The following is a 14,140-nucleotide window of genomic DNA, read 5'->3' on the forward strand; positions in this document are numbered from 1 at the left end:
TCACTTTTGAATGCTGGCGGTGCTTTCACTCTAGTGGTAGCATGAGACGGAGTCTACAACCCACACAAGTGGCTCAGGTAGTGCAGCTCATCCAGGATGGCACATCAATGCGAGCTGTGGCAAGAAGGTTTGCTGTGTCTGTCAGCGTAGTGTCCAGAGCATGGAGGCGCTACCAGGAGACAGGCCAGTACATCAGGAGACGTGGAGGAGGCCGTAGGAGGGCAACAACCCAGCAGCAGGACCGCTACCTCCGCCTTTGTGCAATGAGGAGCACTGCCAGAGCCCTGCAAAATGACCTCCAGCAGGCCACAAATGTGCATGTGTCAGCATATGGTCTCACAAGGGGTCTGAGGATCTCATCTCGGTACCTAATGGCAGTCAGGCTACCTCTGGCGAGCACATGGAGGGCTGTGCGGCCCCACAAAGAAATGCCACCCCACACCATGACTGACCCACCGCCAAACCGGTCATGCTGGAGGATGTTGCAGGCAGCAGAACGTTATCCACGGCGTCTCCAGACTCTGTCACGTCTGTCACATGTGCTCAGTGTGAACCTGCTTTCATCTGTGAAGAGCACAGGGCGCCAGTGGCGAATTTGGAAATCTTGGTGTTCTCTGGCAAATGCCAAACGTCCTGCACGGTGTTGGGCTGTAAGCACAACCCCCACCTGTGGACGTCGGGCCCTCATACCACCCTCATGGAGTCTGTTTCTGACCGTTTGAGCAGGCACATGCACATTTGTGGCCTGCTGGAGGTCATTTTGCAGGGCTCTGGCAGTGCTCCTCCTTGCACAAAGGCGGAGGTAGCGGTCCTGCTGCTGGGTTGTTGCCCTCCTACGGCCTCCTCCACGTCTCCTGATGTACTGGCCTGTCTCCTGGTAGCGCCTCCATGCTCTGGACACTACGCTGACAGACACAGCAAACCTTGACACAGCTCGCATTGATGTGCCATCCTGGATGAGCTGCACTACCTGAGCCACTTGTGTGGGTTGTAGACTCCGTCTCATGCTACCACTAGAGTGAAAGCACCGCCAGCATTCAAAAGTGAGCATTCAAAAGTGACCAAAACATCAGCCAGGAAGCATAGGAACTGAGAAGTGGTCTGTGGTCACCACCTGCAGAACCACTCCTTTATTGGGGGTGTCTTGCTAATTGCCTATAATTTCTACCTTTTGTCTATTCCATTTGCACAACAGCATGTGAAATTTATTGTCAATCAGTGTTGCTTCCTAAGTGGACAGTTTGATTGACTTGGAGTTACATTGCTCAAAAAAATAAAGGGAACACTTAAACAACACAGTGTATATATATTGTTGTAATTCTGAATTTTTTTAGGGCACCCCTCCTTCCCGCAGCTACATGTACGGTTCAGAATATTAGGGAATAAAAAAAAGCCATCTAAATATGCATATTTGTCACCCTGAAAATGTCCACATTCAGTTCTTCAACCCATGGTAATGTTGGAAGGTTAGTGAGCATAGAATTATAATAGGCAGAATAGTGTAGAATGACCTTGTCTATTGCCTGCACTAACCATGGGGTTCAAACTGTTATGACTTGGTTTGGGCTCCGCTCCATAAAGATTTCAATTAGCCTACATGTATTTGATTATTTTTATATTTTAAACTGTTACTAATGATCCTCAGCTACAACCACACAGCAGTGACGTGTTAAGAGGAAGCAAATGAAAGTAAATTAAACAATGGAAATAAATGGAATTATAATGTAGGCTATACCAACTGAAGGAAACAAACAGTAAATTGAGAGTTGAATATGTGGTTATTAGGCCTACTTACGGTCAATACTGACAGTGGCTAATATTTAACATGAAAGAAATGTTAATAATTAGTACTACTGTTTATTGACTGATCAGATAAGACTCTTTCATTCAATTGGACCACAATCATCTCCACCCCTAAATAGGGATGGCACTAAAATCAGGTCATAAAAGAACAACACAGAGATTGGAAAATACATTTGCAATTCAGCTTCGTTGCATTCTTCTAAACAGAGAGTCATATTCAGACCATGAACTGCCTGATGATCTTCATGCTAGTGGCTCTTTTAGTCATTGCTTGTAAGTCAAATCAAATTCATTCTTAAAAAGGCAGTATATGTGCAACAGCTCCTCTAACTCAGCTTCGATTATACAGTTGAACAGATTTTTTATTTTTTTAACTGTTTTTGTAAAATGTAAAAACTATAAACTGTAAAAACTATTTTAAAAACTTGATAAATGTGCTATAATGGTAGGCAATAATGAGATTGACATTTTTCTGGTAATTCCAGGTGGAATACAAGAGGCATCTGCATCTCTACACTTATGTTTCATTAGTGGGGGTGGGTGCAGAAATCTTCGTTTGTGCCTTGCTTCTGGTGGTACTAACATTGGAAAAATGGGATGTACATGGCCGAATGTGTAAGTTTATCAATGACTTGATAAATCAGAAATGTAGCGTCCCATTATGAATTTCAAATACATTCCAATTACTGTATGCATAGCAGTAATATCAGACTGGACTCACGTTTGCTATTTTACGTAAATCTTTGCTCCTCAAATAAGTATATGGAACGTTTTGTATCGTTACTAAAAACAGAAGATTACTTAGTGGAGGGGGTGACTGGTGGGGGTGGGTGGCGTATACTGCGACCGAGTAGCGCGTGTTCGATGTGCATCCGGGACAAGTGTAGCATTACCCTTCCCCTAACCTTGACCCAATTCACCTTTTATTAAATTCTTCTAACCTTTTGTCGTTTTCGTTCTACGTACATTTTCTCCTAACCACCAACGTAAATTCTCACCGTAATTATTCTTTCTTGTTAGACGCAACCAGCAATTTGGTCTCCGAGAAAGATCTCTATTACTAAAAGTCCTCCCAAGACATATGATAAGATACACCATCCAATTCGTATGCTATTGTACGGACGGGTACGACCTATGATACTATACCTCCTCTAATTCGTATGATATAGTATATTGCATTGACCACTATTCCATTCATAACGTAATGTAACGTAAATAGCATTGCACGAGCCTTGGCTTGTGCAAGCCGGAACATCTCACAGGGGCACGTTTATTTGTCACATGCTCAAATACAGTGAAATGCTTAACTTGTAAGCAGTACCCAACAGTGCAGTATTTAATATATAAGAAAGTATAACTAAATGAGGAAAAGATAAGAAAAATACCAGTGGTGTAAAGTACTACTTATGTAGTTTTTTGGGGTATCTGTACTTTACTATTTATACTTTACTACATTCCTAGATTTTAAAAACTTTTTACTCCATACATTTCCCTGACAACCAAAAGTACTCGTTACATTTTGAATGCTTAGCAGGACAGGAAAATTGTCAAATTCAAGCAATTATCAAGAGAACACGTGGTCATGCCTATTGCCTCTGGCCTGGCAGACTCACAAAACACAAATTAATCTTTTGTAAATAATGTCTGAGTTGGAGTGTGACCCTGGCTAAAAACAAGAAAATGGTGTTGTCTGCTAATATAAGGAATTTTAAATGATTTATACCTGTACTTTTTATACTTAAGTATACTTAAAACCAAATACTTTTAGACTGTTACTCAAGTAGTATTTTACTGGCTGACTTTCACTATTACTTGAGTAATTTTCTATTAAAAAGGTATCTATACTTTTACTCAAGTATGACAATTGGGTACTTTTTCATCCACTGACAAATACACAAGAAATAAGAGAGGAAGCTATATGCAGGGTAAATTTGGCACGACAGGTGGTTAGAGCGTTGGGCCAGTTACCGAAAGGTTGCTGGATTGATTCCCCGAGCTGACAAGGTAAAAATCTGTTGTTCTGCCCCTGAACAAGGCAGTTAACCCTCTGTTCCCCAGTAGGCCGTCATTGTAAATAAGAATGTGTTCTTAATTGACTTTCCTAGTTAAATAAAGGTTAAATAAAAAGGGATTGGTGTATTTGAGGTACAGTACATGACCAAAAGTATGTGGAGACCTGCTCATTGAACATCTCATTCCAAAATCAGGGCATTAATATGGAGTTTGTCCCCCCTTTGCTGCTATAACAGCCTCTACTCTTCTGGGAAGGCTTTCCACTAGATGTTGCTTCCATTCAGCCACAAGAACATTGGTGAGTTCGGTCACTGATGTTGAGTTTTAGGACCGCCTAGTAGTCGGCGTTCCTATTCATTCCAAAGGTGTCAGATGGAGTTGAGGTCAGGGATCTGTTCAGGCCAGTCAAGTTCTTCCACACCGATCTCGACAAACCATTTATTTTTTGTTGTATTTTATCCCCAATTTCGATCTTGTCTCATCGTTGCAAACCCCAACGGGCTCGGGAGGCAAAGGTCGAGTCAGGCGTCCTCCAAAACATGACACGCCAAACCGCACTTCTTAACACCCGCCTGCTTAACCCGGAAGCCAGCGGCACCAATGGGTCGGAGGAAACACCGCTCACCTGATGACCAAGGTCAGCCTACAGGCGCCAGACCCGTCACAAGGAGACGCTAGAGCGCGATGAGACAAGTAAAGTCATTGTTGTGGAGTTAAGATTTCCCTTCACTGGAACTAAGGGGCCTAGCCCGAACCATGAAAAACAGCCCGAGACCATTATTCCTCATCCACCAAACTTTACAGTTGGCACTATGCATTTGGGCTGGTAGCGTTCTCCTGGCATCCGCCAAACCCAGATTCGTCCGTCGGACTGCCAGATGGTGAAGCGTGATTCATCACTCCAGAGAATGCGTTTCCACTGCTTCAGAGTCTAACGGCTGAGCTTTACACCACTCCAGCCGACACTTGGCATTGAGCATGGTGATCTTAGGCTTGTGTGCGGCTGCTCGGCCATGGAGACCCATTTCATGAAGCTCCCGACAAACAGTTCTAGTTGCTTCCAGGGCAGCTTGGACGATTTTTACATGATACGCACTTCAGCACTCAGCGGTGCCATTCTGTGAGCTTGTGTGGCCTACCGATTCGCGGCAGAGCCGTTGTTGCTCCTAGACATTTCCACTTCACAATAACAGCACTTACAGTTGACCGGGGTAGCTCTAGCAGGGCAGACATTTGACAAACTCACTTGTTGGAAAGGTGGCATCCTATGACAGTGCCACGTTGAAAGTCACTGAGCTCTTCAGTAAGGCCATTCTACTGTCAATGTTTGTCTATGGAGATTGCATGACTGTGTGCTCGATTTTATACACCTGTCAGCAACGGGTGTGGCTGAAATAGTCAAATCCACTCATTTGAAGGGGTGTCCACATACTTTTGTATATAGTGTAGATATGTACATGTAGGCAGGGATTAGGAGAAAGTAACTGGCAGGAGAAATCATAATAATAAGAGTAAACTGTATGGCAGCAGCATAGGTGGTGTGTGTGTGTATTGTGCAAGAGTGGCAGTGTAGGCGTCATAGGCGGATTTACATGTAAACATGGATGAAAAGTGTCTGGTAGCAGGAATACATAAATACTTAAGGTAATATACTAATGGTAATATATACAGTGGCAATAAACAGTATGTGAACCCTTTGGAATGACCTGGATTTCTGCATAAATTGGTCATAAAATAGACAAACACTTAAACTAATAACACACAGATTGTATTTTTCTTGTCTATATTGAATACATAATTTAAACATTGACAGTGTAGGTTGGAAAAAGTATGTGACCCCTAGGCTAAGGACTTCTCCAAAAGCTAATTGGTGTCAGGAGTCAGCTAACCTGGAGTCCAATCAATGATATGAGATTGAAGATGTTGGTTAGAGCTGCCCAGCCCTATAAAAAACACTAAAAAATTTGAGTTTGCTATTCATAAGAAGCATTGCCTGATGTGAACCAATGCCTCGAACAAAACAGATCTCAGAAGACCTAAGATTAAGAATTGTTGACTTGCATAAAGCTGGAAAGGGTTAGAAAAGTATCTCTAAAAGCCTTGATGTTCATCAGTCCACGGTAAGAAATTGTCTATAAATGGAGAAAGTTCAGCACTGTTGCTACTCTCCCTAGGAGTGGCCGTCCTGCAAAGATGACTGCAAGAGCACAACGCAGAATGCTCAATGAGGTTAAGAAGAATCCTAGAGTGTCAGCCAAAGACTTACAGAAATCTCTGGAACATGCTAACATCTCTGTTGACGAGTCTATGATACGTAAACACTAAACAAGAATGGTGTAAATGGGAGGACACCACGGAAGAAGCCACTGCTGTCCAAAAAAAAAACATTGCTGCACATCTGAAGTTCATAGAAAAGCACCTGGATGTTCCACAGGGCTACTGGCAAAATATTATGTGGACAGATAACTACATTTGAGTTGTGTGGAGAAAAAAAGGCACAGCACACCAACATCAAAACCTCATCCCAACTGTATAGTATGGTGGAGGGAGCATCATGGTTTGGGGCTGCTTTGCTGCCTCAGGGCCTGGACAGCTTGCTATCATCGACGGAAAAATTATTTCCCAAGTTTATCAAGACATTTTGCAGGAGAATGTAAGGCTATCTGGGGCGGCAGATAGCCTGGCGGGTAGGAGCATTGGGCCAGTAACCGAAAGGTTGCTGGATCGAATCCCCAAGCTGGCAAGGTAAAAAAAAAAAAAAGGTCGTTCTGCCCCTGATCAAGGCATTTAACCCACTGTTCCCCGGGCGCCGAAGACGTGGATGTCGATTAAGGCAGTCCCCCGCACCTCTCTGACTCAGAGAGGTTGGGTTAAATGCGGAAGACACATTTCAGTTGAATGCATTCAGTTGTACAACTGACTAGGTATCCCCCCTTCCCTATCTGTCCACCAGTTGAAGCTCAACAGGACAACGACCCAAAACACAGAAGTAAATCAACAACAGAATGACTTCAACAGAAGAAAATACGCCTTCTGGAGTCCTGACCTCAACCCGATTGAGATGCTGTGGCATGACCTCGAGATCGGTTCACACCAGACATCCCAAGAATATTGCTGAGCTGAAACAATTTTGTAAAGAAGAACAGTCCAAAATCCCCCCTGACCGTTGTGCAGTTCTGATCCGCAACTACAGAAAACGTTTGGTTGAGGTTATTGCTGCCAAAGGAGGTCCAACCAGTTATTAAATCCAAGGGTTCACATACTTTTTACAGCCTGCACTGTGAATGTTTACACAATGTGTTCAATAAAGACATGAAAACGTATAATTGTTTGAGTGTTAGTTTAAGCACACTGTGTTTGTCTATTGTTGTGACTTAGATGAAGATCAAATTAGATTTTATGACGAATTTATGCAGAAATCCAGGTAATTCCAAAGGGTTCACATACTTTTGTAAACTGAGTAAACAGTAATATAAACAGGAGTAATAGTGAATATAATGAACAAAAATATAAATGAAACATGCAACAATTTCAAAGATTTTACTGAGTTACAGTTCAAATGAGGAAATCAGTCAATTAAAATACATTTGCTTGGCCCTAATCTATGGATTTCAAATGACTGGGAATACAGATATGCATCGGTTGGTCGAAGATACCTTGAAAAAAATGGGCCTGAGGATCTCGTTATAGTATTTCTGTGCATTCAAATTTCTATCGATAAAAATGCAATTGTGTTGGTTGTCCGTAGCTTATGCCTGCCCATACCATAACCCCAACACCACCATGGGGCACTCTGTTCACAACGTTGACATCAGCAAACCGCTCGCCCACACAACGCCATACACGTGGTCTTGTGAGGCCGGTTGGACGTACTGCCAAATCCTCTAAAAACAACATTGGAGGCGGCTTATGGTAGAGAAATGAACATGAAATTCTCTGGCAACAGCTCTGGTGGACATTCCTGCAGTCAGCATGCCAATTGCACGCTCCCTCAAAACTTGAGACATCTGTGGCATTGTGTTGTGTGACAAAACTGCACATTTTAGAGTAGCCTTTTATTGCCCCCAGCACAAGCTGCACTTGTGTAATGATCATGCCGTTTAATCTGCTTCTTGATTTGCCACACCTGTCAGGTGGATGGATTATCTTGGCAAAGGAGAAATGCTCACTAACAGGGATTTAAACAAATTTGTGAACACAATTTGAAAGCATTTCTTGGATCTTTTATTTCAGCTCATGAAACATGGGACCAACACTTTACATGTTGCGTTTATATTTTTGTTCAGTGTCGATAGATACTAATGTTAATGGCAATCAATAATCAATGAACAGCAGCATAGTGGTAGTAATAAATCTAGTCAATAATCAATTTAGCAGCAGCGTAGGAGAAGCCTATTTTCTAATTCTGTAGCGTGAGGCAGCTTGAAGTACAAGTACAGCCCCCACAGGACGCTAGTCTATCATAGGGCCTTTCCCCCAATCTATATCCTTAACGCTGAGTGCCAAGCAAAGACGGATTGGTTCACATTTTTACTGTCTTTGGTATGACTCGGCCGGGCATTGAACTCCCAAACTTCCAATCTCAGGGCGGACACTAACCACAAGGCCACTGAGTTGGTCGTAAAGTAATGTATCATACTAAATAGAGGGGAACAGATTTATGTACCAAATCTTTAGAATTTCCCGAGGCCAGGTTGGTAATATTCAATGTTTTGTATACAGCTATAAATGTTGGTGTTGCGTATTTTTCCAAACCAAATCTATTGGATGCTTTCCCTTTCAGATGCTGTAAATGATACCGGCCAGAGTCTTGACAATGGCCACTGAGGATCCCATGGAACATTCACCAAGAGTAGGGACTAGGGGGTGTTAACCCCTGTGTCTTGCCCAGATGCCCAACTGGCAACTCCTACTGAATTGATTCCTGTTTGACCCTTTTGTCATGATTTGTACTTCCCTTTTGCGGAATAAAATTGCAATGAGAAAACACTATTTGTTCCATTTTCAATTACACAACACTATATCACAACAACATTTGAAAGGTATTCACACATGCTTTCTTGCAGCACATGAAATAGACCTACAATATGATGCTATGCCTTGACCTGGAGTACTGGTCCCACTTTCATTGTATAGCTGATATACTTTAAAGCCTAAAAGTGCAGTAAAACTGATGCTACGAGGGCTCCCGAATAGCGCAGCAGTTTAAGGCACTGCATCTCAGTGCTAGAGTCGTCACTACAGACCATGACTCGATCCCTGGATCGATCCCGGGCTGTATCACAACTGGCCATGATTGGGAGTCCCATAGGGAGGCGCACAATTGGCCCAGCATCATCTGGGTTTGGCCGGAGTAGGCCGTCGTTGTAAATAAGAATTTGTTCTTAACCGACTTGCCTAGTTAAATATAGGGTCAATTTAAATTTTTAAAAAATGTTTTAAATACAATAGTATAGAGCCAGGCTATGATATGGCACTGTGCGATAACACAAATAAGTGTTCTGAAGCGGGGCAAGTTTTACGGATGAATTTCCTTCCCTCTTTGAGAGAAAACTGCTACATTCGGAGTTGCACATAGCTGCACTCCTCACCAAGTCAACAGCCTTCACCTATCCGTCATTCAGAATGCCTTCAAAAGGGAATTGCGATCCCGGATACATGCAGCATGGCGGCCAGCGCAGGCCCCAGGCTCTTAATCAGTCTGGGTGGTTCTGAGACCCACTGTTGATGCTGAAGCCCAAACCAGAAGAATCCAAATAGCAGCCCATGTCCAAGGAGGGACTAAGGCTTGTGACTGGGGGACCAGGGTGGAGGAAGGTGCATTCCAGCCTGTTGCTGCTCTGCTGGCTACGTTGCCCTCGGCCAGTTCCGCCACATCTTCTTTGGTGGCAGAGGACACTGTTCTTCCGCCCTGCAGCCAGCCTCCTTCATGGACATAGAGATCGCCAGACCAGGGGGCTCCCGAGTGGCGCAGTGGTCTAAGGCACTGCATCTCAGTGCAAGAGGCATCACTGCAGTCCCTGGTTCGAATCCAGGCTGCATCACATCCGGCCGTGATTGGGAGTCCCATAGGGTGGCGCACAATTGGCCCAGCGTCGTCCAGGTTTGGCCGGGGTAGGCCGTCATTGTAAATAAGAATTTGTTCTTCACTGACTAGCTAAACAAAGGTTAAATAAATGTTTTAAAAATCAGTATGCCCTACCTGAAGTCCCTTGGGGTAGGGGGGTCAGATTCTGGAGAGTTGTGTTCTAGAAGTTCAGTTCAGAGGACGATGACAGGAAAGTGATGATGAGAAAGACAGGAGTCTCTACCTGCCCTGATGGGCTCCCAACATCTCATTGGTGGATTTAGATGTGAGGTCACTGCAGCCTGTCCGGACAGGAAGTGGCCCTTGCCATGGAGACACATGCAAACACTCCAGGGAGACATTTTGCAGAGTCTGATTGTGGGCAGTGGTGAAGCATCACAGGGGCTGCAGAGGCTACTCATGTTTCTGGTGATGACACTACCTGGAACGCCTGTTGTCAAATACAGCAAAGAACTCAGCCCTTAACAGAGCATGTCTGTAGAGGGCAGGGCACATTATCAGACCAGACCAAATGGACAGGGGGATCCACAGGGGGAAAAGGGGAAACTCAAAAGCTCCAGCTTGGATCTCTTCCGCTCCCTCAGTCACTCCCGGTCTAGAGAGGAAACCCTCCTTTTTGGCAGCTTCAACTTCCAACACTTACTCCATCCCCTTCTCCTCCTCCACCTTCTACCAAGCCCTGCCATCACCCCCATCCTGGCCTTCCTACGCTCCTGGGGCTGTGTTCACTTCCTGGTTTGTGACCAGCTCGAGTTTGGACTGCCTGGGCCCCAACTCCCTGGAAACACTGAGGCTTCAGCCACAGAAGGGCGTCGTCATCAAACTATATGTTTCTGGCAGCTAAGTCAGCCTACTGGACTTTGATTTCATGGACTATAAATAATGTACATAATGTACATTCTACAATGAAATTGTATCATTTGACTTCAAATTGTGTTTATTCATTAGCATTCTTACAAATCAACTTCCTTGTTGTGAGAGATCGTATTTGGCAGTAAGTGTTTTGCCAAGCACAAAACTGCCATATAAAGAATGTGGTTCAATTCTGTTAATTCCTTCAACATTTCAATTTCTCTTAGTTTGATTCAGATTACAAAAGTCAGGTTACAAGTCAAGTGGAACAGAGGTTTTCATCAAATCCAAAGACCATGAACCGTCACATTCTCTGTTAGTCTTTGTAAGTATTCAACATTTCTTGGATGGTTGCATAGTTTATTATTATACCAATAACCATTCAGTCGGGATGCTTTCAGCACCTGTTATTCAGCTTGATTACTCTTATAAAAGGGTAAACAGCTGGTGGCTCAACTGAGAAAGTGAACGCTAAGACTGAACAGTACCTTTCCTGCATCCACCATCTCGCTGATGTCATCCAGGGCAAGTCCGTTGGGTGCAAACATCCCCCAGCGATAGTGCACTCCCTTGGATAAATGCTAGGAGCGACAAAGGATAAAAAGGGAGATGAACAAGGTTTTGTACACTCAAATAAAACAAAGACATTGATGTTGGTGTTGTCCACCCATACACAGACTGTTGGTGTTGTTGTCCACCCATACAGACTTAAATGCAGATGCTTAAGTAAAGATATATGTCTCAGATGTACTATATATAAACTTAAACAAACTACAAACTTCACATACAAATTTATCAGTCCATAATTAGGTTGAGATTATTACCAGTTTATAAATCACTCCTAACTAGTGGCCTGTAAAATAGAAACATGCATATGTAGATGAGCACCTTTGTCTGAATCTCTGGTTACATTTGCCTTCGTTGCATGTGGTATATCCGTGGTTTATAATGCTTTTCATTACAAATGCATTGGTTTTATTATTCTGCTGTCGATCACTCACTATACCATTGTGAGGCAGTGTTGGCACACAAAAGGCAAGACACCAACCCACACAGACAACGGCATCCCTGGCTGTATCAACTGCCTTCTATCCCAGACACCATACACACAAAGCACCTTTTTTTTAATGAGGTGACATTTTAACCCAAAGAGGACTGTCTAATTGTCAAAGTATGTCAGGCGACAGGGCGTGGAGCGCCCCTCTTTCATGAAGGCATTCCCTATCCATTATTTTTTCCAGCATCGAGATGGGATTCCTGGCCACATTCCAAATGGAAAAAGGAGATGGCTGAGTGCTAGGGTTTGTGGGTGGTGTCTCAAGGGGGGCGTGGTCCAGGAGAAGGTTCCTCAACATAAAGCATCTAGGGAGATTATAGGATTTTTAAATGAGGACAACTTCGACTGGCAAACCGGTTGTCTGCACTTTAGTTCTGATTACACTGTGCGTGCACTATGAGCACTAAGAGTTTGCGGAGAAAGAAATGTTGGAACTGAGAGGTTGGGTTATTTCCTGTCTTAACCCACAGACTACATCCGTCATTCATTACTTTCCACTTTTGAGTTTTTGCATTCAGTGCTTTATTCTACCGGTGACCAATCTTCTGCTCCATTGCCACATACAAACCACAGTTAACAGAGTTGCAATGGTTGGATGAAGAAAGAGATGTTTAGGAGAGCCACTGTGTGTGTGTGTGTGTGTGTGTGTGTGTGTGTGTGTGTGTGTGTGTGTGTGTGTGTGTGTGTGTGTGTGTGTGTGTGTGTGTGTGTGTGTGAATAAGATAACCTCGGTTCCTTTGGAACTCATTTTGACACCTAACAAACCAGGTGAACATACACTGTCTGTGTTAGTAATAGTCAAACAAAATACGCCTCCAAAGTATCTAACCACCAAACGGTAAACATTTAAACAAAGGTAAACATTTAAACATGAACCAAATCTATGTCTTGGAAATGAGAGATCATATGTTTTAGAGAGCGGAGAGAGACATTAAGGGATAGAGGGGGAGACCAGTGGGTGTTCAAAAAGTGATAGACAGTATGGGGTGTTGATAAAGTGTGTTGATTTAACTTCCCCCATATCTTCTATATTCTAGCCAAGGTCTGACACGTTCTACTGTCAACACTGTCCCGGGACAAACCCCATGGTACAAATCCACCGTGCCACTCTACCTATAGTGGGGGAGAATAACGGTGCATGTTTCCATGGGGTTCCCCCAAACCATGTCTTCACACACCCACCTTGTCTTCAGTTTCTATTTCCCAGAGTCAATGTTTTTCCATTTATGTTACTAGATACTATTACAGTACTGATAAAGTGAGAACCTTATGGCACTGGAGTACAATGTGTTCCAAGTCCTACTTCAGCCTAGAAGTTCTACAGTATTCCAGCAGTGCTGTATTCAATGAATGCAATCCGCACATCACAGTTCTGGTTCTCCCTGATAAGATTCACTTAAACATACAGTTATCTGTAGTTCTATGGGTATTGTGTGGTGAGTGGGAGTAAGAAGAAGACACTTGGCACGCACAAAGCCTCAAATGCATTGCACATATTGCGGTCTGTACACCACAAAATGCCAACAGGATGCCAGTGTCACTCTGTCGGGGTGAGATGACAAGCAAGGGGAGTGAGATGGGTTTTTGCTTTATAAGGGGACACTGCAGATGTCTTGTACGTGCTTTACCGCACATGTTCAAGGCAGAGGTCTTATACAGTACCAGTCAAAAGTTTGGACACACTCATTCAAGGGTTTTTCTGAATTTGTACTATTTTCTACATTGTAGAATAACAGTGAAGACATCACAACTATGAAATAACACATATGGAATCATGTAGTAACCAAACAAGTGATAACAAACTAAAAAAATATATTTTATATTTGAGATTCATCAAAGTAGCCACCCTTTGCCTTGATGACAGCTTTGCACACTCTTGGCATTCTCTCAACCAGCTTCATGAGGTAGTCACCTGGAATGCATTTCAATTAACAGGTGTGCCTTGTTAAAAGTTAATTTGTGGAATTTCTTTCCTTCTTAATGTTTTTGAGCTGATCAGTTGTGTTGTGACAAGGTAATGGTGGTATAGAGAAGATAGCCCTGTTTGGTAAAAGCCCAAGTCCATATTATAGCAAGAACAGCTCAAATAAGCAAAGACAAATGACAGTCCATCATTACTTTATGACATGAAGGTCAGTCAATACGGAACATTTCAAGACCTTTGAAAGTTTCTTCAAGTGCAGTCGCAAAAACCATCAAGCGCTATCATGAAACTGGCCCTCATGAGGACCACCACAGGAAAGGAAAACCCAGAGTTACCTCTGCTGCAGAGGATAAGTTCAGTAGAGTTACCAGCCTCAGAAACTGTAGCCCAAATAAATGCTTCA

General features: G+C 43.3%; 1 protein-coding gene and 1 long non-coding RNA gene across 3 annotated transcripts in view; one reads left to right on the forward strand and one right to left on the reverse strand.

Moving 5' to 3' along the window:
- Window positions 1-14,140, reverse strand: part of rtn4ip1 (reticulon 4 interacting protein 1) — a 30,017-nt gene that overhangs the window by 3,307 nt on the left and 12,570 nt on the right. Inside the window, exon 8 of the mRNA XM_038967907.1 lies at window positions 11,245-11,337. Within this exon, the coding sequence (XP_038823835.1) occupies window positions 11,245-11,337 (93 nt within the window). The remainder of the gene's footprint in view (window positions 1-11,244; window positions 11,338-14,140) is intronic.
- Window positions 1,945-8,806, forward strand: LOC120023795. Of its 2 annotated transcripts, XR_005472754.1 has the most exons (3): window positions 1,995-2,076; window positions 2,289-2,339; window positions 8,600-8,806. It is a non-coding gene; the product is annotated as an uncharacterized LOC120023795 (long non-coding RNA). The 2 variants fall into 2 exon arrangements; XR_005472753.1 differs by lacking the exon at window positions 2,289-2,339 and having other exon boundaries at window positions 1,945-2,076.

The sequence above is a fragment of the Salvelinus namaycush genome, chromosome 28, assembly GCF_016432855.1.
Source record: "Salvelinus namaycush isolate Seneca chromosome 28, SaNama_1.0, whole genome shotgun sequence".
Classification (NCBI taxonomy): domain Eukaryota; kingdom Metazoa; phylum Chordata; class Actinopteri; order Salmoniformes; family Salmonidae; genus Salvelinus; species Salvelinus namaycush.